Source organism: Natrix helvetica (assembly GCF_964273705.1).
Source record: "Natrix helvetica genome assembly, chromosome: 1".
Taxonomy (NCBI): Eukaryota; Metazoa; Chordata; class Lepidosauria; order Squamata; family Natricidae; genus Natrix; species Natrix helvetica.
In genome coordinates this window covers 88241216-88263465 of record NC_138548.1, presented here as the reverse complement: position 1 = coordinate 88263465, position 22250 = coordinate 88241216, and the positions used below count along the sequence as shown (strand labels likewise).

At 45.8% G+C, this 22250-nt stretch overlaps 1 protein-coding gene across 2 annotated transcripts in view; it reads right to left on the bottom strand.

The window, feature by feature from the left end:
* The window catches only part of SLC1A2 (solute carrier family 1 member 2), a 121254-nt gene extending 104304 nt beyond the window's left edge, over nucleotides 1-16950 (bottom strand). For both annotated transcript variants that reach the window (XM_081949059.1, XM_081949060.1), the window contains exon 1: nucleotides 16704-16950. In XM_081949059.1, the coding sequence (XP_081805185.1) occupies nucleotides 16704-16720 (17 nt within the window). In that variant the 5' untranslated portion in view covers nucleotides 16721-16950. The remainder of the gene's footprint in view (nucleotides 1-16703) is intronic.
* Nucleotides 16951-22250: the final 5300 nt, after the last annotated feature.

Sequence of the window (22250 nt, the reverse complement as noted above, 5' to 3'; positions counted from 1 at the left end):
GTAAGGCCACTTTATAGCTAAATTTGATACCATTAAAAATTAAATAGGATTAAAATCTGTGGTTTATAATTTACCCAGTTGTGCCATGCCATCCGCCCCACTCCTTTGGCCGGCATTAGCCTGCTGCACCAAGGAGGCACGTAAGAGAAAAAAAACCAGGAAGAGATACGCACGCAGGACGTCTGGACGGGGAGAACCGGCTCCACCTCATCCCAAACAAAACGGGATGTTTGGGATCCCCCCCCCGCACCTGGACTGCTGCCCTCTTTTAAATCTCCCCCAAGGCAGAGGAAACTTGGCCTCCTCCGAGTGTTGCTCTCTGTAGTTTGGGGAGCGAAGACGGGCTGAGCTTTCTCCATCCTCCCCCTGCAACTTCCCAGCACACAGAAGGTTCAGATATTGGGGAGGGGGGTCTGGGAGTTAAGGGGCTTCAGCGCAGCCGTCGACAAAGGCAGAGGCAGAAAGGGGGCTTTTCGGTCCTGGGGGAGACACAGTGCCCCTCGCCTGCTCCTCCACGGGCTTCTCAGCAAGCAGCTGCCAGGCAGAAGCACGACCTCCATAGGGCTGCCGGGTGGGACAAAGGCCGGGAAAGAGACTAAGGCGGCGGCGGGGGGGGAGGGGAGCCGGGACGTCCTTTAACGTTGGGAGATACGCACGCAGCTAAGCACCCAGCAACCTCGGCGTCTAAGCGGGCGTGTCCACAGCATGCGCATGCCCGCCCGCACGTCCAAGACAGGACATAAAAAGGGAAGGAAAGGCAGGGAAGAGACGACTGGACCCAGCCCCGTTTAGGGCGCTGGCTTGCACGCAAGCGAAAAGCTTTGTTGACAGGTCCGAAGCGCGGAGAATCAGGAGGTGCCACCCACATGCAACCGCATAATAAACTGCACCAATTCCACCCAAACTTTTTAAAAAATGTTGTCAAGACTCCTGTTTAGCTGGAGGGGGTTTCGTTCGCGATTCCGCGGCTGTTCTGCAGAGTGCACAGACTGCAGTCCGTGTCTGGCAAATGACACTGCGCGGCAGTGAGAAACTGCTGCGCGGTATTTACTTGCCATGTGCGCGGCCGCGCAGCCGCGCACCTTAGAGGGAACATACCCCCACCGCGAGGAGGCGGAACCAAACTGTCCAAGTTGGTACCGCCCCAGGTGCCTGATGGAACCTGATAGGTTCCAGACGGAGCTTGGGCCATTCCCTGTAGCCCTGACCCACTTTCGCTCCGAGAACCTAGTGGCTGCCTGGAATAGGGCAGCCGCTGGGGCCCTGGACCGAGTTGCGCCTTTGTGGCCTCTCCTGCGGCGGCGACCCACCCGGGCTCCTTGGTTCACCGAGGACCTGAGGGTGATGAAGCGCCATAGGAGACGCCTAGAGGGCAGGTGGAGGTCTTCACGCTCCGAATCTGACCGAACACAAGTAAGAGCCTATTTACGGACTTACCTTGTGGCATTAAGAGTGGCCAAACGCATACATTGTGCCACTCTTATTGCGTCCGCCGATAACCGCCCTGCCGCCCTGTTTCGGGTGACCCGCTCTCTCTTATCACAGAGGACGCGGGAAGCCCCTTTACAGGGCAGAGCAGAGGAGTTTGGGGAATATCTGCAGGACAAAATCGCTCAGATCCGGAGTGGATGGGCCCCCTTCAGTGGACCAGAGGAGCCGCCAACAGTGAGTCTTGGGAGACCACTCTGGGAGGAGTTTGCGTCTGTTGCCCCCGAGGATTTGGATAGGTTGCGTGGATGGCTGCGACCGACCACATGTTTAATGGACCCGTGTCCCTCCTGGTTGGTACTGGCATCCTGGGAAGTGACACGAGGCTGGCTACTGGGCCTGGTGAACGCCTCTTTGAGCGGGGGGTCCTTCCCTGCCGCCTTGAAAGAGGCAGTGGTGAGGCCCTTACTCAAGAGGCCTTCCCTTGACCCGATGAAGCTAGCTAATTATCGTCCAGTCTCCAACCTTCCCTTTTTAGCGAAGGTTGTAGAGAATGTGGTGGCACAGCAGTTTCCACGACACCTTGAGGAATCCGAATATCTAGACCCACGCCAGTCCGGCTTCTGGCCCGGACACAGCACGGAGACGGCCTTGGTCGCGTTGGTCGATGATTTCTGGAGGGCCAGAGATAGGGGTTGTTCCTCTATCCTGGTCCTATTAGATCTCTCGGCAGCTTTTGATACCATCGACCATGGTATCCTATTGCGCCGGCTGGGGGGGATGGGAGTTGGAGGCACCGTTTTGCGGTGGTTTGGCTCCTACCTCTCCGACCGGACGCAATGTGTGTTGGCAGGGGGGCAGAGGTCGACTCTGAGGCCACTCACTTGTGGGGTGCCTCAGGGGTCGGTCCTCTCGCCCCTTCTGTTCAACGCATATGTGAAGCCGCTGGGGGAGATCATCCGTGGTTTTGGGGTGGAGTATCATCTGTACGCTGACGATACGCAGCTGTACATTTCCACCCCAGACCACCCCAACGAGGCTGTCGAGGTGATGACCCGCTGTTTGGAAGCCGTCGGGGTCTGGATGGGGGACAACAGACTCAAGCTCAACCCCTCCAAGACTGAGTGGCTGTGGCTACCGGCACCCCGGTTCAGTCAGTTGATTCCATCGCTGACCATAGGGGGCGAGCAATGGCTCAGGACCTAGGTACTTGCGGGATCGCATCCTACCACACACTTCCCTGCGACCGATTCGCTCTCACAGGGAGGGGCTCCTCCGGGTGCCGTCCACTAGGCAGTGCCAACAGGCGACACCTAGGAGTAGAGCCTTCTCTGTGATGGGCCCAACCCTCTGGAATGACCTCCCCCCCCGTTTAGCCGGCCTGGACCATTCATAACCTTATTATACCTCTTGGCAGATATATTTTAACTGGGTAATTTTAATTGGGTATTTTTTAGGATTGTTGATATACTGTTTTTATCTGCTTTACCTGTACAGTGTTGTATTGCCTCCTCTTCTATGTTTTTATGTTTGCATGTTTGTAGTCCATTTTATCTATTTCATTTGACTGTACACCGCCCCGAGTCCCTTTGGGGAGAGGGGGCGGTATAAAAATCGAAATAAAGGTAAAGGTAAGGTAAGGCTTAGAGGTTAATATAACAGCCTAATATGTAAAAACAGCCCAGATTTGAATCCGAGTAAGGGTATGGCTAGCTGATGAGAGCTAAATAGCTTGAAATAGATCTATACAAGTCTCCCTTCATTTATTTATCAGCAAAAATTATATATATGCTGGTCTTGTTGTATTTGGGTCTTTTCCTGTGTAACATTGAGATTGACCGTTGGCTTACCTGAATGGTCGTTCTCTAGGCGCTGCGGGAGTGTCCAAGCACGGGTTAACTTCAGCTTGCTGCCCAAGGACTGAGTTCAAGATTCTTGTAGCTCCGCCTCTTGCTCCCCTCAGAGGCTCAGTTTCAAAATATGAAGATAAGTCCAAGTAACCTGCCTATGGCAATGATCCACGTCCCCAATGATGGAAGGGATTCCGCGGCCGCCTTCAGGGTGGGGTTGGACACTCCCGCAGAGCCTAGAGAATGACCATTCAGGTAAGCCAATGGTCATTCTCCTAGGTGCTGCTTGGAGTGTCCAAGCACGGGACATGCCAAAGCTATGCCGTCTCAGGGAGGGAAGAAGAATTGTCCAATGCCGCGGGGGTCGCGACGACTCTCTGTAGAACTCTTCTTCCAAATGCTGCCTCAGCCGAGGCAAAAAAGTCAAGTCTGTAATTTTTGACGAATGGAGATGGTCCTCGGGGGGAAGGAGAGGAAATCCAGGGTCAACCCGTGACGGACCGTGTTCAGAATCCAGGTGTCCGTCGTGGTCTCCTCCCACTGGGCGGCATAGAGTTGGAGACGGCCGCCTATGAGAGGGTCCCGGGGATGGTCACTTCAGCTTCCGAAAGGAGCAGTTGGAATACCCCCCACGGAATGGTCGACGGTTGCCCTGTTGTCTGGTCTTGTCCCTACAGGAGGATTTATCCTGGGAATGATCTTGGGCTTGGGCATAAGGTTGGCTGGGGCCCCTGAAGAGGTGAAGGGCTCCGAGCTTCGAAAGGAATTCCTACGAAAGAACTGGGCCCTGCAGTCCGGTTTCTTTGTAACCGCCGGCAACACCTTGCGTTTATCTTTGGACTTGATTAAGAAGGGGTCCAAGGCCTCCCCAAACAGCTTACCCCCTTTGAAGGGAGCGGAAGCAACCTTCCACTTTGCCTTCACGTCTGCCTGCCAGTGACGGAGCCACAGCAGGCGGCACGAAGTTACAGTGGAGGCCAGGGCTATGGAGGAGAATTTGGTGGAACTAAGTGAGGCATCAGCAGAGTACTCAATGGCCGCTATTATCATTAATATCCTGCCTTGTCCTAGTATCCCCCGCTGGGAGGCCGGCCAACAGTTTGCGGAGCCAGAAGAGCGCCACCCTGCTGAAGTATGAAGAGGATGAAGAGGCCCTCATGGCCCACCCTGTGGCCAGGTGAGTCTTGTGGGAAGCTGACTCCACCCTCTTGTCCTCTGCCGTTAGGCCCTCCAGGAAATCAGCCGGAAGGGCAGAGTTAGAGGTGAGGGAGACAATGGGGTCATCTACTTGAGGAAGTTTCAATAGTTCCTCCAGAGGGCCTTCCATGGTATATAGCTTCTTATCTGTCCCACTGGGGTTGGCCATGGAGCCCGGTTGGACCCATTGGCACTGAATGATATCCAGAAATAGTTGTGGAGCTGGAACCAGGTCCGGGGGGGGGGGGGACGACTTCCTTAAATAGTCCCACGCCTGGATCCTGAGGGCCAATAGCTTCCTTGGCACCCTGATCAGAGGAGGGCTTCTCTGCCAAAGCAGGTAGGCCCATTTGGGGGGCAGTGGCACGGGCTTTGGTAAGAATAGCCCTAAACATGGAGGGCTTAAAGAGGCCTGTGGTAATGGGCAGCTCGGGTGCGGGATTCTCATCCTCAGAGAGGTCCAGGGCATCCTGCTCCGCTTCCTCACTGTCTGACACTTCACTGATGCCAGTGGGAGTAGGGGAGGCCTCCCTAATTGTGGGCTCCTGAGACCTTACAGGTTTACCCTTGCTGGGGTTTGCAGTGGCAATTGGTAATTTAGAGGCCAACTGCTGCATGCCATCTGAAATGCCCTGTGAGATAGAACGCGCCACAACATCTTGCATGACCTTAGACAAGGGTGGCTCCTGCATCTGAGGTGGGTCTGGGCCGGCCACGAAATACCCAGAGACCCCTCCCCTGCAAGGGAGTCTGCCTCATCAAGGGAGTCTTCAGCCAGGGAATGGCTGGGAGAGCCAAGGGGAGCCCTGGAAGGGTTGGGAGAAAACCCAAAATCCTCCTCCTCTGGCAGAGAAGGGGATTCCCCTCGCTGGGGGTGGGTAGGGAAGGACTTGCACCCTCCTCCCTGGGTGAAGGCGCTATAGGCTGCTGCTGCTGCGCTGACTGGGCCATCTGGAACTGTTTTTCAAGGGCCTTTTGGCGTCTTTCAGCCATTTTCTCATCAGCCTTAGAGGGCTTCCTAACTCTAGGGTGTTTGCCCTTAGCTGGACACCCCACCCCATCACCTTTGGCAGAAGGGTTGGGCCTGCTGCGCTTACTGGCTGTGGGTCCATCTGATGATCCACTTGTTTCTCCATATATGCTGGTTGAAGAACTATGATGGCTGGCAGGAGGAAGAAGGAGACTGTGGCCTGCTGCGCCTGGAAAGTCCTTCGGAGAAACGCTGCCACACGAGTCCTGCAGGAACCAATTGCAAGTGGGGCTGGAAAATGGCGCCAGCTGAGGGAGGCCGGGTGCCTGCAGATGCGCGCTATGAATGCAAGGGCGAATGGTCTGACAGCGACCAAAAGAACCCCTGCAGCCGCTTGGGAGGTCCAGAGGGGAAGGAGCCTGTCTGGAAGCCCAGAGCAAGGCCCGAATTTAAAATCCCCTCCGCGGCGATCTGCAGTGAGGTCAGGCTGTGCGGCTAAGGCAGAAAAGCCCAGGAGAAAAGCGCGCCAATTTTGAAAACAAAATGGCGGCCGCGTGCACGCTTGCATCTACAACAACACCAGGGGCAGCTTGAATAGCCTAATGCTCTGCGCTGGGGGTTCTAACTGCCTACCTGTCCCCCAAAAGTTCATCAGCGATCGCCAAACGAACCCCCCCAGCCTGCCTCGCGCGTTCAAATCTGTGGAAAAACAACGAAGAAAACCGGAAAAAATAACAAAGAACCTAGAACCTAGCTAAACTATACAAACTAATTATAAAGGAGCTACACTATACTATCTAGAGGGTCCAGCCTGCTGCACAAGGACTGGATCTCCCCAAAAAGCGTTCTGTAGAACGACTGAGTTTTCTAAAACTGGGCCTCTGAGGGGAGCAAGAGGCAGAGCTACAAGAATCTTGAACTCAGTCCTTGGGCAGTAAGCTGAAGTTAACCCGTGCTTGGACACTCCAAGCAGCGCCTAGGAGAATGTCTTGGCAATGTTTCGGCGAAGTCTCACTCGCCATCTTCATGATGGTGTTTTCGGCTTAAAGCATGGTCGGAGCTGCCTTCTTTCTATAAATCTTGGTGGGTGAGTGTGGAGTGCTATGTGGAGTGAGTGTGGAGTGCTGGCTTTGTTTCAGTAAGTGGATTGATTGGCTGTGTGGTTGTATCATGATTGGTAGATTGGTGCTGACTGTGTGTCTGTTGTTTTGTGTTGTAACGGCCTGGGTGGTGGGTGGGGCTCGTTTGTTGGCTAGGGCTGGTTTCCAGATGTCTGGTAGACAGGAGGTATCATCACCTTTATTCATGTTGTGGGGATGTTTCTCTATTACATGGTATTGCAAAATTGTGTTGTCCTGTTTTGTGTCTCAGTTCTTGTGGGGAGTCTCTCTTTGGATTAGGTTGGTAAAACAATTTAAGCCAGCACTCCACACACACACACCAAGATTTATAGAAAGACGACAGCTCCGACCACGCCTTACTCGCACAAGCACGAAGCCAAAAACACCTAAATACAACAAGAACAGCATACCTACCCCCGTGAATATATATATATGTGTGTGTGTGTGTGTGTGTGTGTGTTGTAATTGTACTGATAAATAAATAAACACAAATTTATTTGTAACACAAATACACACACACACACACACACACACACACACACACACACACACACACACATATATATATATATATATATATATATATATATATATATATATATATATATATATATATATATAAGCAATCAGAAAGCAGTCAGAAAAGAAGAAAAAACTTCTTCCAGCACCTTAAAGCAACAGGACATGAAACTGATTTCGAAAGAACCAAATTAATCTCCAAAACTGAACACTTCAATAAGAGAATAATTATGGAAGCCATCGAAATAGAGAAACACCCCACAACATGAATAAATGTGACGACACCTCCTGCCTACAAGACATCTGGAAACTAGCCCTAGTCAACAAACGAGTCCCAGCCACGAAAACTGACACCGGACCCAGAACAACACAGGATGCCACCACCAGTCACCCTCACCAGACTCAAACCCAAACCCATCCCATAGACGAAATGCAACCACCATCCAGAAGCCAAACCAATCACCAATTGCTGTACACCCCTCCGACGCCCATACTGACACACACCATGAACACATGGCCAGACCACAAACTCAGAGCCAAACCAAAGCCCGGGATGTTACACCACAGCCATCTGCTCAGGATATTACATCACAGAACTCAACCCAAAGGCTCAGGATGTTACAACGTAGCCAACCCCCCAGGAGGTTGCAGCACAGGACTCAGGATATCACTACAATAGAGCTCAAGATGTCATCACACAGCCCATTACCCAGGTCGTTACAACACAAAAGAACAATAGGCACACAGCCAGTACCTCAGCCACACAGGATGTTACGAAATTGTCAACTAATCTGCAAACATCAACTCCATCAACTAATCAAGTTGTTACAACACAGCCAACCAATCTGCTTACAGCAACAAAGCCAGCACTCCACACGCACACCAATATTTATAGAAAGACGGCAGCTCGGATCACGCTTTGTTCAAAGCCGAAGCCACCAGCCTGAAGATGGCAAGTGGGACCTCGTCGAAACGTCGCCAAGATACTCTCAATCTTACACGGGAAAAGACCCGAATACACCAAGACCTCTGTGTGTGTCTGTGTGTGTGTGTGTGTGACATATATATATATGCCACTCCCCCACCCCCAGCTCTTTGAAGTGGATCAAATTATAGAAGACCAAAGCAGGAATACAAATGAATAACTAACACTTTCTTCCCTTAAAAAAGATTTTATAGAAAGCCCTTCTTGTAGCACAGACTAGGATCCTGGTTTCTATTAGGACAACCTTGGAGATAAAATTAACACTGAACCCAAACAAATGAACCACCTCTTCTTTTTCCTACCATCCTACCATTTCATCCCAGTATTTCGTGCCTGGAATGAAATATCTTTTTGTTAAAGTAAGGTCTAATGGTTCACTTCTAAAACAGGTTCCATCTCCTGGGAACTACCTAACTACCTTTTCCAATTCTATTGTTTCCAGGTTATAACTCTTCCTTATTAGACAATAACCTCTTCATCTAATGCCCCCCAAAATACATCATCATCCCTGTTCTGCTCCCACTTGTGCCATAAAGATATCCAGAGGTTTAGTTAAGAAAAAGATATGTCAGGTCAAGCTCAGCAATTGGTGTCTTTATGAGTACAAGCAATTTTTTTGTCATTTTTTCCCCAAGCTTTTTTTTAAATTGACCCTACAGTCTTGTAATTTATTCATGGTCTTCTGTCCAAATACTAACAGCTTGGCTTTCCAATCCACACACAAAGTTGGCCAGGTGCTACTATTTGTTGAAATGCAGCAGGAGTAGAAGACAAATACTTTCCAAATCTCTGAAGTCATGATTTCATTAGTGAGTCCATTCTTTCTGATCCTTGATTGCCAAGTGAGATAAAAGAAATAATAAGGCATATAGAGTCCTGGCACTGTATACCAACACTGAAGTGAAGCTTTGTGCTCCATGGATTTTTATGTTCTTAAAAACTGACTTGATTGCATCACAATAGCACTATTCAGACATTCCATATGTGATATTAAATAACACGGGTGACAGGAAGGCAATAACTTGTCTTAGTGGCCCACACACCCATTCTGCTTTCCATATGTACATTGAGGAAGCCTGCAGACCCTTATCTATCTGGTGAAGCTCTCTACATAATTTACATTTTCATGATTCAAAACCACTTAAGGAACTCGAATGTACAAAAAAGACTTATCTTTGCAACTGAAACTCGCATGTACAAAAAAGGCTTCTCTTTGCAACTGATCACTTTGAGGGATAAAATATTAGTTGAAGGAATAGGAAATAAATGTAGACATCCCATCCTCCAACTCTTATAGTGAAAGAAATACCCTTGGTGTTTTCAGGTAAAAAGTTGTTGACCAACATTTCCAAGGAGGCTTGTAGCATCTTCTAATTAATGGATTTAACATTGAAAATGTTACTGAGAAAGAGAATTACATATGAGGAGAAAATACATTGAAGGCATAAATTAAGTACGATTAAAACAAAGATGTAAAAAAATGAAAATCAGACAACGCCTATGAAAAATAAAGGATGATACAACCAATCCTGCATGTTCAATGTATTTTCCACCAGTTCTATGACTAAATTATCACAGTGTCCTATTTAGAAGATGGTAAACAATCTTCAAGGCTTTTCTGAGCTACCAACAACAGCATCACATGACAGAAGGTAAATTCTTTGCAATTCAAATTAGCAATAAAACTAGAGAATTTAATTCCTCTGCCTACAAGATGTGTACTAATTCAGGGTCACCTGATGCTTTGCCAGAGGGCTACCTGTTTGTGCCATTAAATGCTACAGCTTGGCAAAGAGAGACATCTTTTTTTTCCTTTCTGGAGGGCAAAGTTGGAAACTTCTATCTCAACTGTTGCCAAGCATTAGCTCTATCTGGTGCGGATGCCATGGCTTTAATCTCCAGCAGCAAAATATTTTATTTACTCAGCAACTCAGTGCCTGATAGGTGGTGAAGTAGTAGCCGTCTGTCTTTCTAGTAAATCAAGAGTAGGAAACTTTATGGCCCATGCAGTCTCCTCTGAGCATGAACGCTGAAAAGACAGATCGGTCTCCTGCTCTTTTTAAATGAAAAACATGACAACTGTAAGGAAAGCTTCAAAATGGACGCTTACGGCAATAACCCCTCCCAAGCGCTCCTCATTCCCAAGCATTTGATGTATCTTAGTTACTTTGTGGCTTGCCTATTACCAAAAAACATTAAATACAGAACTTGGCTATCAAAGGTTGCCCATTTCCAGCTTTAAAAGCAGTGGAAATCATTTTCTTGTTCACTGGAAGTGCATCAGCTGCTAGCAACCTGCTGCACAAATTGATAACTTATGGACCAGAACGGAATAATAGGTGTTGGTGCTAGCTTGTTCACAAAACACCAGTCCATGCTACCAAACCTACTGAAGCCAAAGGTTCTATTATATTGAGCGTGGTTGGATTGTAAAGATGAGAGACAAGGAGGAAGAAATAATGTTTCAATTTTATCCTGACATGTGTTAACCCACACAACATTTTTATGTACACCATTATTTAATTGCCTGGGAAATTATGGACTTACCTTCTCTCCAACCCCAGTGTAAGTTTTGTCTGGTGTAAACTTGCACAGTGGTAGCCAGATATTTGGAATCAGGTTTGGGAAGAAAACAATGGATTTTTAAAGCACACGCTGTGAATATGTCTAGCCAATTCAACATTGAAATGCCATTTATATATATGGCCTATTTCTGCATTCCTTAGGAATATTACTACCATCCTTAGCCAGTAAAATGTTGCTATTATGGTTTCATAATTTCTCCATGAACCTTGACCCCTATAACCCTGGGTGACAGTTGAGACATTGCTAAGAAGCTAGAAACTGATTTTATCTTCTTTCTGATACTATAATCTAGAACGAACCTTTGATGACACCTTATAGATAACAGCCTCCTTCATTCCACTGGACAAAGAAGTCAAAAGCCTTATGCAACTGAAGCTCCTGAGTGGAGTAGAAGTATTTCTAGTATTCAACTAGAAGTATGTAAGCAAGCTCTCCAGTCTTTCCGTTCCTTAATCTACACAACCTGAAATTTTTGCTGCTTCCTTGTTAGGGGATTTTTCTTCCATCAATCCTCTAAGTCAGTGATAGTGAACCTTTTCGGCACAGAGTGCCCAAACTGGAATACGTATGCATGTGTGTGCTGGAACACCAGAAACCCAAAGACCAGCTGGCCAGTGTGCATGTATGTGCCAGTCAGCTGGTCTTCGGGTTTCTGGCACGCTTATGAGCATTGCGCGCGCCGGAGCACCAGAAACCCGAAGGCTAGTTGGCCAGCATGCACATGCCTGTTTGTGGAGCCATTTTCAGGCCATTTGGGGGGCATTTTCCAGTGTCCGGCACCCACAAATACCAGCTGGCTGCATGTGTGCACCAGACACCGAAAGAGCAGCTAGCGACGGCACGCATGCCCACAGAGAGGGCTCTGCATGCCATCTCTAGCACCCGTGCCATAGGTTCGCCATCATGGCTCTAAGTCCATAGAGGAAACTGCTGCAGACGTCTTCTGTTTCATGCTCTCAATAGATGTCATGGTTATAAATACACCAGGGCTCTGCTTCAGAGCCTCTTGTTAACTACTAGAAATGAACTGATTCCTAATCAATGGATATATTGTATAGGTCTAGGCTTTTTCAGATATATTCAATATATTATCAAGATAATAAGTACTGGATGGCAGAGTTGGATTATGCTTAGAATTGTTCCAATCAGTTTTCAGATACTGGTTGGTAGCAAGCAGTCTGGACGGTTCCAGTGAATAAGTTACTTTGGGGAACTGATGAAGGAAGTAAAATGTTGCTAGGTGCTCTCCATCTCTTAACAGTTTTTGCTATTTCTCACCTAATGTTATGTCACTCAGAAGTGCTTGGTTACAATTGTCATCACTTTTCCTTAGTAAATTATGGTTCAAATAACACATTTCTATAATTGCCAAATGTGGCCATCTTAATAAAGTCCTGCTAAGAATACTTCTCTGATAGGCATACATGGATATGTCTATGTAGCCATGGCAGCTCTGTTTATGAAACACACCCACTCCAAAGTATATGCAATCATTGCTCTAGTATCCTTCCATAAATAACTGAAATCTGCTTTATTTCAGTAACTCTTTGGCTTCAACTGTTGGACGTATGGCATCTTCTATGGGTGCTAACTTGGACTTTTGACTTTATGGGTGCTAACTAATTTGTACTTTTGATTTTATCATTTTTCTTTAGTCTTGTACCTCAACCAGAGTTCTTCAAGAATGAGGTGAGTTATAAATGTTGTTAATAATAAATATCACAATAATGACCTTGGTCTATCTATGAGCATGCCTACATTTCTTTTGCTTTTATATTCCAGATAATTTATTTCAATTATCAACTGCCCAGTGTCTTTAGTCCTTGTTTGTTGCATAAGATTTGCTCAAGCCAGAACTGAAGAAGCTTTTTAGATGAGAAACAAAACATCTTCAAAGAAAAAAACAAAGTCCAGTTGCCTCCTGAAAAAGCACCTATGGGATTCCCTAGAGCCTAGACTATTTGCTCAAGACCAAATTTTAACATGCAAGAAACCACTTTATACTAACCACTTGTTAGCTTATCTGGTTGAGGATCCCCTCAATCATTTTCAATAGGAATATTCCCATTTTCCTATCTGGAGCATCCCACTGAATCTGAGGCATGCATTAAATTTAAAGAAAAGCTTGAAATATAGATATGGTAGATAATGACTACAATGGGACATGGTAATGACTCTAGAAGCATATCGTGACTATTTTTTCCCTTACAATGTAGTGTGTGTGTGTTTGTGTGTGTGTGTGTGTGTGTGTTTGTATTTGAACTAATGATTTGGAAAATAGAAAGTTTGATTTATTTGAAGTCCACACAATGTATTTTTAGAGCAATCTAAAAGCAATAATGGGAGCTATAAACTGTGTAATTCTTCTATCCATTTATAGTTTTTATGCTAAAATTTAAAAATACATCTAGGCTAACAGATTTGGATTGCAAAAAACCAATAGCACTAGACAGGGACAAAAGATACAGAAGACTCTATGCTCTGCTACTTTTTAGTGATCACATGCATTTTAGTAGTCCACATATAATAGCCCTGATGTATTCCATATATTTTTAATGAATGTTTGACAAAGACTAGAGATATATGTATACAGTATTTAGTATTTTTAAGGAAACAAACCCTTGTTGGCTTGGTGATTTTTTTGAACAGCAGTTCAACCTTCCCCACCAGATGCTATTTGTATGGTGAATTTGTTCAATTTCATTCTGAGAATGCTACTGCTAGCCCAGTCTATGCAGAAGAATTCTAAATTAGAGATGGAATTGTGAGTGTATGCAAGCTCATTCTAAGTATACAACTTCTTGCAAATTTCATTGTGCATTTAGCCTGAAGACCTCAAAAGAACATCTGTAGGAATATATACTGCCCTAAAGATAATGTGACTTAGAAGCTGAGCCTGACTTTTGGTGATTGCACCTACGCAGGTTTTTTTTTTCCAAGCAGCATTACGAAAGTGGTTAGCTGTAGCCTTCTTCCAGGATATTCAGCCTCTCAATCTAGCCAACAGCTCTAAAATCCCTACTTGATAAGGGTTATGGAAAGGGTTGAAAGTACATTTACCTGAATTTCTCTGAAGCCTTTGGAGCGCTCAAAACGACCCTCTGAGCAAACCGGAAGTCACTTTGAGGGTCATTTTGACCACTCTGAAGGCGTCAGGGAAGCTCATGAAGCCTCCGGAGGGCCTCCGGGGGGGGGGGCTCTTTTCGCCCTCCCCAGGCTCCTATAAAGCCTCTGGAGCCTGGGCAGGGTGAAAAATGGCTTTAAAAAAAGGTGAACTCAGCTGGCCAGCGCGCACATGCGCATTGCTAGCTGACAGGGCAGCGCCTCGCGTGCCCTTACAAATGGCTCTGCGTGCCACCTGTGGCACGTGTGCCATAGGTTCACCATCACTGACCTATAGCAATGTTTCTCAACTTGGCAGCTTGAAGATGTGTGAACTTCAACTCCCAGAATTCTCCAGAATAGCTTGAAGATGTGTGGACTTCAACTCCCAGAATTCCCCAGCATAGCTGATTGGGGAATTCGGGGAAGTGAAGTCCACACATCTTCAAGCCGCCAAGCTGCAAATGCTGCAATAGTGGTGCCCACACATCTGCCCGACATGTGGCAGAACATTCCGAGCCCGTATACGCCTCACCAGCCACCTGAGGACACACCGTGGACAGCCCACAACACATTAGATGTCAAGGTCCTCTTTGAAAACAAGGGACGAACATCATCATGTTTCAACTCTATAAGTAGGTAACTCATGCCGAGTTTCACTGCAAAGTTATGATATGTGTATCACTGCTCCCCAGCCTCTAGAGAACCATAGGTTCTTTATTTTTGTGACATAATGCAGCTTTAATGAGCTGGGTGTCTGTAACTCAAACACTGTATCAGCAGTATATGTCCTCAGTGCCTCATTCAGTCTCTTTCATTCACATACAGTACATCTGATATGTGGGTCATAACATAATTGCTGCTGATAGAGATGTCAACAATTACACAGATTCACTCATATTAGACACTATTATCTAGCTGTTGGCCAGCATGTTCTTGTAAGCTGAAATGGGACTCAGAGCTTTGTGGGAAACAAAGTCAATGTCTTAACATGGTATGCCAATCAAGCTATCAGGTTAAACTCTAATAAAGCACCTCGTTTGCTGGGGAATAGCATGAGATGTGAGGGCAGTCATTGTCTTTTATCAAGTTTGATTTACAGTTAACTTGTATGAACTCGGCCATTAAATATCAACGACAATGATTTATCTGGATTTATCAACATTCCTTTCCTTCACATACTGATGGGGATGCATTTTCCAAAACTGGCATTTGTGTTTTGTTGTACTAATCTAATGGATTAGATATACTCGGGGCGGGAGACAGAGGTCAGCCAGATAGTAAAAAAAAAAAAAAACCTAAGTGGAATCAGTAGGTCCTGTTTAACTAGGTCACATAAACATGGTAAATGCATTATTTATATCTGCAGGATGCATGGAAAACAGGGTTAATAGCAATGAATTATTAAGTTGATGATGCCTACGAATATCCCTTGTTTTGGTAACTGTTACTTGCCTTTAATTTCCTTGACAATATTTAACTGAGCTAAATCATTGTAAAAGGAAATTGTACAATTCCTAAAAGCAAAGTTCCTAAATCAGATTTTGAAATCCCCTGGTCTTTTAAGGAAAGGTTCTAAGGTTCTAAGGTTTATAATAATTTCATAGGAATAATATCCCCACAGGAATCTCTGCCTCTTCCCCCGAAGAGTATACCGCATCGTGCAAAGCTCTAAGAAATTCCCCGGCTTTTAGCCAGAAAAAAATTATTTTCCTTCTCTTAAGTCGCGCAACAGTTCCCAGCAACGCGCCTTGAAGTTACAGGTTGCTTTAAATTGCCTTTCAGCCGCGCGTCCGAGGACAGGACCAGCAGTCTATTTCTGCGCAGCCTCAATCTCGCTCTTACATATCCCGCGCTTACAAGATTCTCTCCGGAGCTGATCACGCTGATCCAACCTGACAGCAAGCCCCGCCGAGCTCAAGGAGGGATAGCCCGGCGCCTAATACTTGCAGGACAAACCGATGGAACCCCGGACACGACTTTCCACTGCAAACAACCCAAAAACCATTCCACAAAGCCAGAGCACCGAAGTTAACTTGGGCCTCGGGAAACCTTTCGCAACAGGCAGCAAACAACCAAATACTTTCAAAAGTATTTTCCTACATAGCAGAGGGTAACGCCAAAAAACGTGTGTTTGCTTGCTCCGGAATAGGGTAAACTGTTGGGTAATCCCCACGACTCCCAGCGTGGCGACGTCCCGGTTGCCTTGGCTTTTGCTGGCACGTTTGTCGATCCCGTTGGAAAACTCGGTAAATCGCCACCTTTCGCTTTCCTATTCTGAGCTTGTTTTCGATTCCCGTTTTTAAAGCGCCGCTCTTAAACGCTGAAAATTAAATCCCACCTTCTGCAATGCAATGAACTCTCTGAAAGATTTGAGACTAACACCCTAGCAGGCCACCTCTGCATATCTGTCTTAAAATAGCTCCAATGAGATTCCCAGGTAAGCGGCAATTTCCAGGTTTCTTCTGGTGCTATTTTACACAGATCTCACTTTGAATGTAAGGGAGGGTACTCTGGGGTAAGGGTTGTGAATGGCCACGCCAGGCTCTACAATGCTTCATTCCGAAGAAAGTCCCACTGATCTAACTAAGGGATTTCCTCTATAAACAATCCCGGTCTGGATAATCTCCTTGGAGGTGGGGGGGTGGGATGGTTTGGTAACGTTTAGCCTTGCAAGGATTACAGAAGTCAAGGCTGATATGAAATGGGCAGCCTTTCTTCCCGAAGGGGGCTCCTTTTTGAAAGACGGTTCTACCACAGCTCTAGGCTGCCATTGCACGCCTCTTTTTTAGGCGCCGGGGAAAAGGACCGCGGAGGCGCCGCTCTCCGTTTTAACAACCTCGGTAAAATGAAACTCTTTTAAGCCGTGGCACGCTCTGGCGGCAGACCTCGACCTTCCCGTCCCCACCCCTCCCGGCAAATTCAAGTCCCCCGTCCCGCCTCACCTTTCCGTCGATGCCATGGTGGTGCCGTGCGAGCCCCCCTCGCTTGTCTTTCTCCAGAAATCTGGGGGCTTCCACAAAGCGCAGGCGCTTTCAGCGGGGAAGATTCAGGACGCTCCCTTCGGTCTTATCTTTGGGCGTCGGGAACCCCTCGGTGGTTCCTGCCTTGTATAATCCTCCCGGCTCTGAAAAGCCAGCATCCAAGAAGAGCAAACCCCCCGCTGCTGCTACCGCCGCCGCCACCTCCACCTCTTCTTCTTCCTCCTCCTTGGCTTGGAGTGAAATTTCTGAACGTCTTCTGGAAGCTTGAATGCTTTGGTAGAGAAGGGGAGTGCGAACGAGAGGGGAGGGGGAGTGAGGAAGAGAGAATGGAGGAGGGGGAGGGAAATCCAAAAGCCCACAACCCCCGTGAGGAAAGGCTACGATCAATGGGGAAACGACAAGGTTTAAGCAGTGCCAGGGCTTTGATTCTTCACTTTCTACCCTCACCCGGAGAGCTAGCTGGGATTGTTTGTGTGTGTGTGAGAGAGAGACTGGAGGAAGGGGGGTTATGTGTTGTGTATGAACGCGTTGTGAGACGGTGGGTGATCTCACATTGCCATGGTGTCGGCTGAGGCTGGATTGGAAGGTTTAACGGTGGATTTGCAGACTCTCCCTCTCTCTATTTTAGGCAAGAACTGACATCACTAGCGGTTGCCTCGCCGGCAAATCCCCCAGCCTCTTATTTGTAAAGGAAAAGCCCTCCCAGACGAACGCACGCAAGGATGCATAGGAATGAAGGCAACCTGAGAGCGGCGCCTGGTGCACTCTCGGCGGTCTTAACTTCCAAACCCCTGAAGAAACGGGGTGTTCCTCGTTAATTCGATATTATTATCACTGCTACCTTCCCTCCCTCCCGGGCTGGCTGGGAAAGCGGAGCGAAAGCGATTAAGTGATAACGTGAGGAAGGGGGGGGGGGGGAGCGCTTGGAATCTCAATCTCCCGCAACAGCAGATTTTCCCTTTGTGCTGGCTCCGTTCCGATCCCACTCGGCGGCGGTGGGGGCTGCAAGAACACGCGCCTTCAAGAAGGAATACAACACCCATATACAACGCCGCATCTCCTTTGTAGTTGTATACACCGGTCCTCCCCCTCCCATTTCCAGTGCATTTTGTTCAGACGCGAACCCTCCTGCTCCCCCGCCCCCGCCCCAGTTCTTCTCTATATGGCCAGGAATCTGGGCGTTAGAAGCCTAGCTAATTAATACTAGTAGTCAATATTATTCACTTCGTTATCGGGCTTGAAATCCTGGCATTAGCCTACCACGCGAATAGAAAGCGTCGCTTTGGCCAACGGGGAAAGAGTTAAATCATCTTCCATCCCCACCCCGAGCTGTCACACATTTCTTCTTTAAAACATGCCCGGGCTTCCGATTGGAGCGCGCCGTCCGAGGAGACGCGATAATGAATTAATACCAGCCGAGGGCAAAGCGGCATGCGCGTTCCCCGCGCTCTCAATAAGCTGCTCCGGCTCTGGCTTCGTGTAGCCCTATGGCTGTAATCTCACACACGGCCTTAAAAGAGAGTGCAAAGGCATTGCGGCTGAGAAGGGAGCATAAAGTTTAATTTCTGGGGACACCAGGTGGGGGCAAGCAGCCTTTTATGACGGAAGGGTGCAATTTAGGATCACATGCTTGGTGCAACAGGTCAGAAACTGGATGGGGTTAGAATGCATGTTTGGGGCTGGATATTAAAGGGGTGCAAATGGATGATTTTGAAAGGCATCAAATCAATCACTCGCTCTTACCCATTCCCCAATGCAAAAGGGAGTGATTTTTGGCCCAATTACTCTTCAAGTGAGCCCGGGAGCTATAGTACTTTTTCATATACAGGCTTCAAGAATTGATATCATTCAGTGCTGGAGATAATTCAGGACATTTTGGAAAATTAAGAATAAAGTTTGTAAAACTATTCTCCCAGCTTCTCTTTATTGCTTGCAAAATGTGTGTGGGGGGGAGTATGTTGCGGGTAATCTTAAGAATTTTATTTTATGCTGCTGAATTTGAACATTTCCTCAATGGTTCTGTGCGGGAGTATCTACAAGTAACATCTTCAGATAGTGAGTATAGCAAAAATTCATCTAAACGAACCCACTGTGCAATTCCACTTCAGAAAGTGGAATTTACACTTTAAAATTCCACTTTAGTTTACACTTTTTCTGAAAGTGTGATCTAAATCATCCAAGCAGAGCAATAGGAATTAATTTGTGGAGTAGGGAAATGGAACGTTATCCTTTTGCAATACAGAATTCCAATATATATTGACTATATCAGCAAGATCTTTTATTGAATCAGTCTCAGTTGAAATAAATGTAATATTTAGAGTAGCACAGCATTCTTAATTAAATTGGGTGAACAAACCAAGCAACTTTGGAGTTGGGATGAGAAACCACTTCCAAATAAATTCATAGTTCTGCATCCAGTTCAATTTTCTGTGAATTTGATTGTCCCCAGAAAACTACAGTGAGGTACATTGAATGCTTTTGGATAATTGATGCAAGATTATTCAATCTGATATTAACTGATGATGGTGCTAACATCTGATAATACCTGGTTGGGTGATAAAATATGTGCAAGTAAACAGCCAAGTTCAGAGCGCAACAAGGACTCCACAGTTCAACCTTGAGCTATATACAGTATATTCAATTGGAACTTTGCATAATTACTTGGTTTTTTTTGCATCTATAAGGAGTCAGAAGACCTTAAGGTTCTGCTGATCTCTGCTTGGAGATATCATAGATCAGTGCTTATCAAAGCAGGTGAGGGAAAAAGCTAGAGATTTATCTTTCCTTAGAAATTAAAAACATTGACTTGGTTTCCTTTTCTCTTTAAATGATTTCTTCTTAATTGGTATTCTGGGAAGTAGTTAGTAGATTAACCTCCTTAGAACAAAATAGAAAACAGAATAATAGGTATCCTTTTAAAATGGAACATTGGTTGTTAGATCCCCAGTCATTCTGCTGATGATTCTCATCAATTTGAAATGAATCAGGAGGAGTCTGGTAACACCTTTTCCAATTAACCATTTTTATTAAAAGGGCAGCATATGCTCTTGCCAGCTGGAGCGCAGTTCTTTAGATGTAGAGTGGCTAGGACGCGCATAAATCCACTCTGTTAAGGCCTTCTGATCTTTTGATGTGTGTGCGTGCGTTTGACAATCTATCGCACTATAATAAAGGTGCAGTTTCATTGTTCTAAAACAGCCACTTTGAACTGTTAATTGAATTTCCTGGAAAGTTGAAATTAATGCTACTTTGTCCTTATTTGAGATCCTGATACCAAACTCATAGCCATTCATTCTTTTCCACAAAGTCTACATGTTTGTTCAAAGTACAATTGAAAGGATTATTGCTGACAGATGAAGGTGTATGAGACATTGGAAGAAGAGCATGTGTGGACACTTCTTTTTTTAATAAAGTTACTGGGACTGGTGATGTTGCTGTTGATATAAATAAGGGGGTAAAATAAACCTCTGGATTTATTGCAGAATCTGCTCCCCAGTTTAACATTGTGATTTGTTCTTGCAAGAAACTGTTTGAAGTTGGGTAATTATCTCTGCAAGTGTGGGTGTGCCACCCTGGACCAGATGAATGTGCCATTGTTCAGTATGGTTTGTAATATATTAATAAAGCATCTGAATGGCAAGAATTGTAGGAGACAACCAGTGGTCTGGTTTTTGTGGTTAGGCTTTTAATAGGTCCTCCCTGATCATTGATTGGCTTGTTTATTGATTTGTTTCCCAAAGTAATTGGGAAATGACTTCCGGTTTGTGCGTTGGGCTGTTTTTCACCCCCCGGAGACTTCAAGGAAGCCTCCTAAAGTCTCCTGAGGGTGAAAAACAGCCCAACACACAAACCAGAAGTTGGAAAATGGGCTGTTTCTGGCCTCCAGGGGGATGGGAGGCCATTTTCGCCTTCCCCAGGCTTCTGGAAAAGGTGTGGAGAGGGCGAAAAATGGATCCACCATGCCATCACGTGCCAAAAGCAAAGGGAAACCTTGGGGGGGGGGGTGTTTACACGTGCATGCATGGGGGAAGGGTACATAGAATTATGGGTCTGGGCACATGTGTGTATAACCCCCCACTGCACTCCCCCCGCTTTTGGCATGCAATGGCAAAAAGGTTAGCCATCACTGTTCTATAGAAATGATGACATTGATGATGGCTGGAAGATATGGTCCCAATGGAATGACAGATTTTTTCATGGTCCAAATGACATCAAGGAATCTCAGGAAATGAGAGTTCAAAAAGTGTTTTTTTCATTGTTCAAGTCGTAATATTGTTTTTTTGTATAGGTTTTATTTAGCTATAACCTACCCTATAGCAACTACTGCAGGGGTGGGGAACTGTGGCTCTTTTGCGACTTGTGGACTTCAACTCCCAGAATTCCTGAGGCAGCTATGTTGGTTCTGGAATTCTGGGAGTTGAAGTCCACAAGTCGCAAAAGAGCCACAGTTCCCCACCCCTGAACTACTGCTTTATTGATTTTATTTCTTGCTTTTTCTGCCTTCTGTATATTACAATACAATACAATAGTAGAGTTGGAAGGGACCTTGGAGGTCTTCTAGTCCAACCCCCTGCCTAGGCAGGAAACCCTATACCGTTTCAGACAAATATTGGAATGTACCTGCTAAGAAAATCTGTCTTTTGGCTCTTGTTTATTTCTTTGAAGAACTACCTTATTCCTACACCTGCTTCAAAGGTCATGCTAATTATCAGAATATTGTTTTTCCAAATTTTTCATCTTCTAATACAATATGAAGGATTATTATTTACTCATTTTAAAGATTTATATAGTTTCCCATCTTAAGCAACTCTAGATGGTTCAGAAGAGTAACCAATAATGGAAATCTCTATATTGAATTGTCATATCACAAACTTTTGCAGGTCCCTTTATAATATGTGATTCTATCAGAAGTAGAACCATATAAATCTGCTCTCATTTCCATATTGATTTCTTCTTCTTTCTCTTGTCCACAACTTCACTTGTTATTTTTGTATTTTCCATGGCCAAGGTGGATCCCACACAACTCCCTGCAAGAAGTAAATGGGGAAAAATGGCACCTTTACCTCCCACAGATGCACTGCCAGTAGCATATGCAACAAGCTTATTTCAGCAGAAAGGGTCTTTCTATAATTAAGTGTAATTGAATAGTTTAAGATTAGGTTTGTAGAATAAAACATGTAACAACCTTTTCTCTTATTATTATTGTAGCATAACCTTTCTGAGACAGGCATTTCAGTCTACCTAACACAAGGAACAGACTAATAGTCTGTAATGTTGAATGTGAAAATGTTTATATTTCCGTGGCCAAATGTCAATGCCCTATAGAATTTTTGTTCTTATCTACTGAACAGTAGAGAAAGAATCAATTGTGCAAACCAAAGAGATACGTATATATTTGAATAGTTGTCACAACATACAAATTACAGCATGAGTGAGACAACGCAAAGGAAACAAAAAAAGCAAACATTATTAGTATAGAATAAATGATAAAAGTTATCAGTTCTGCCT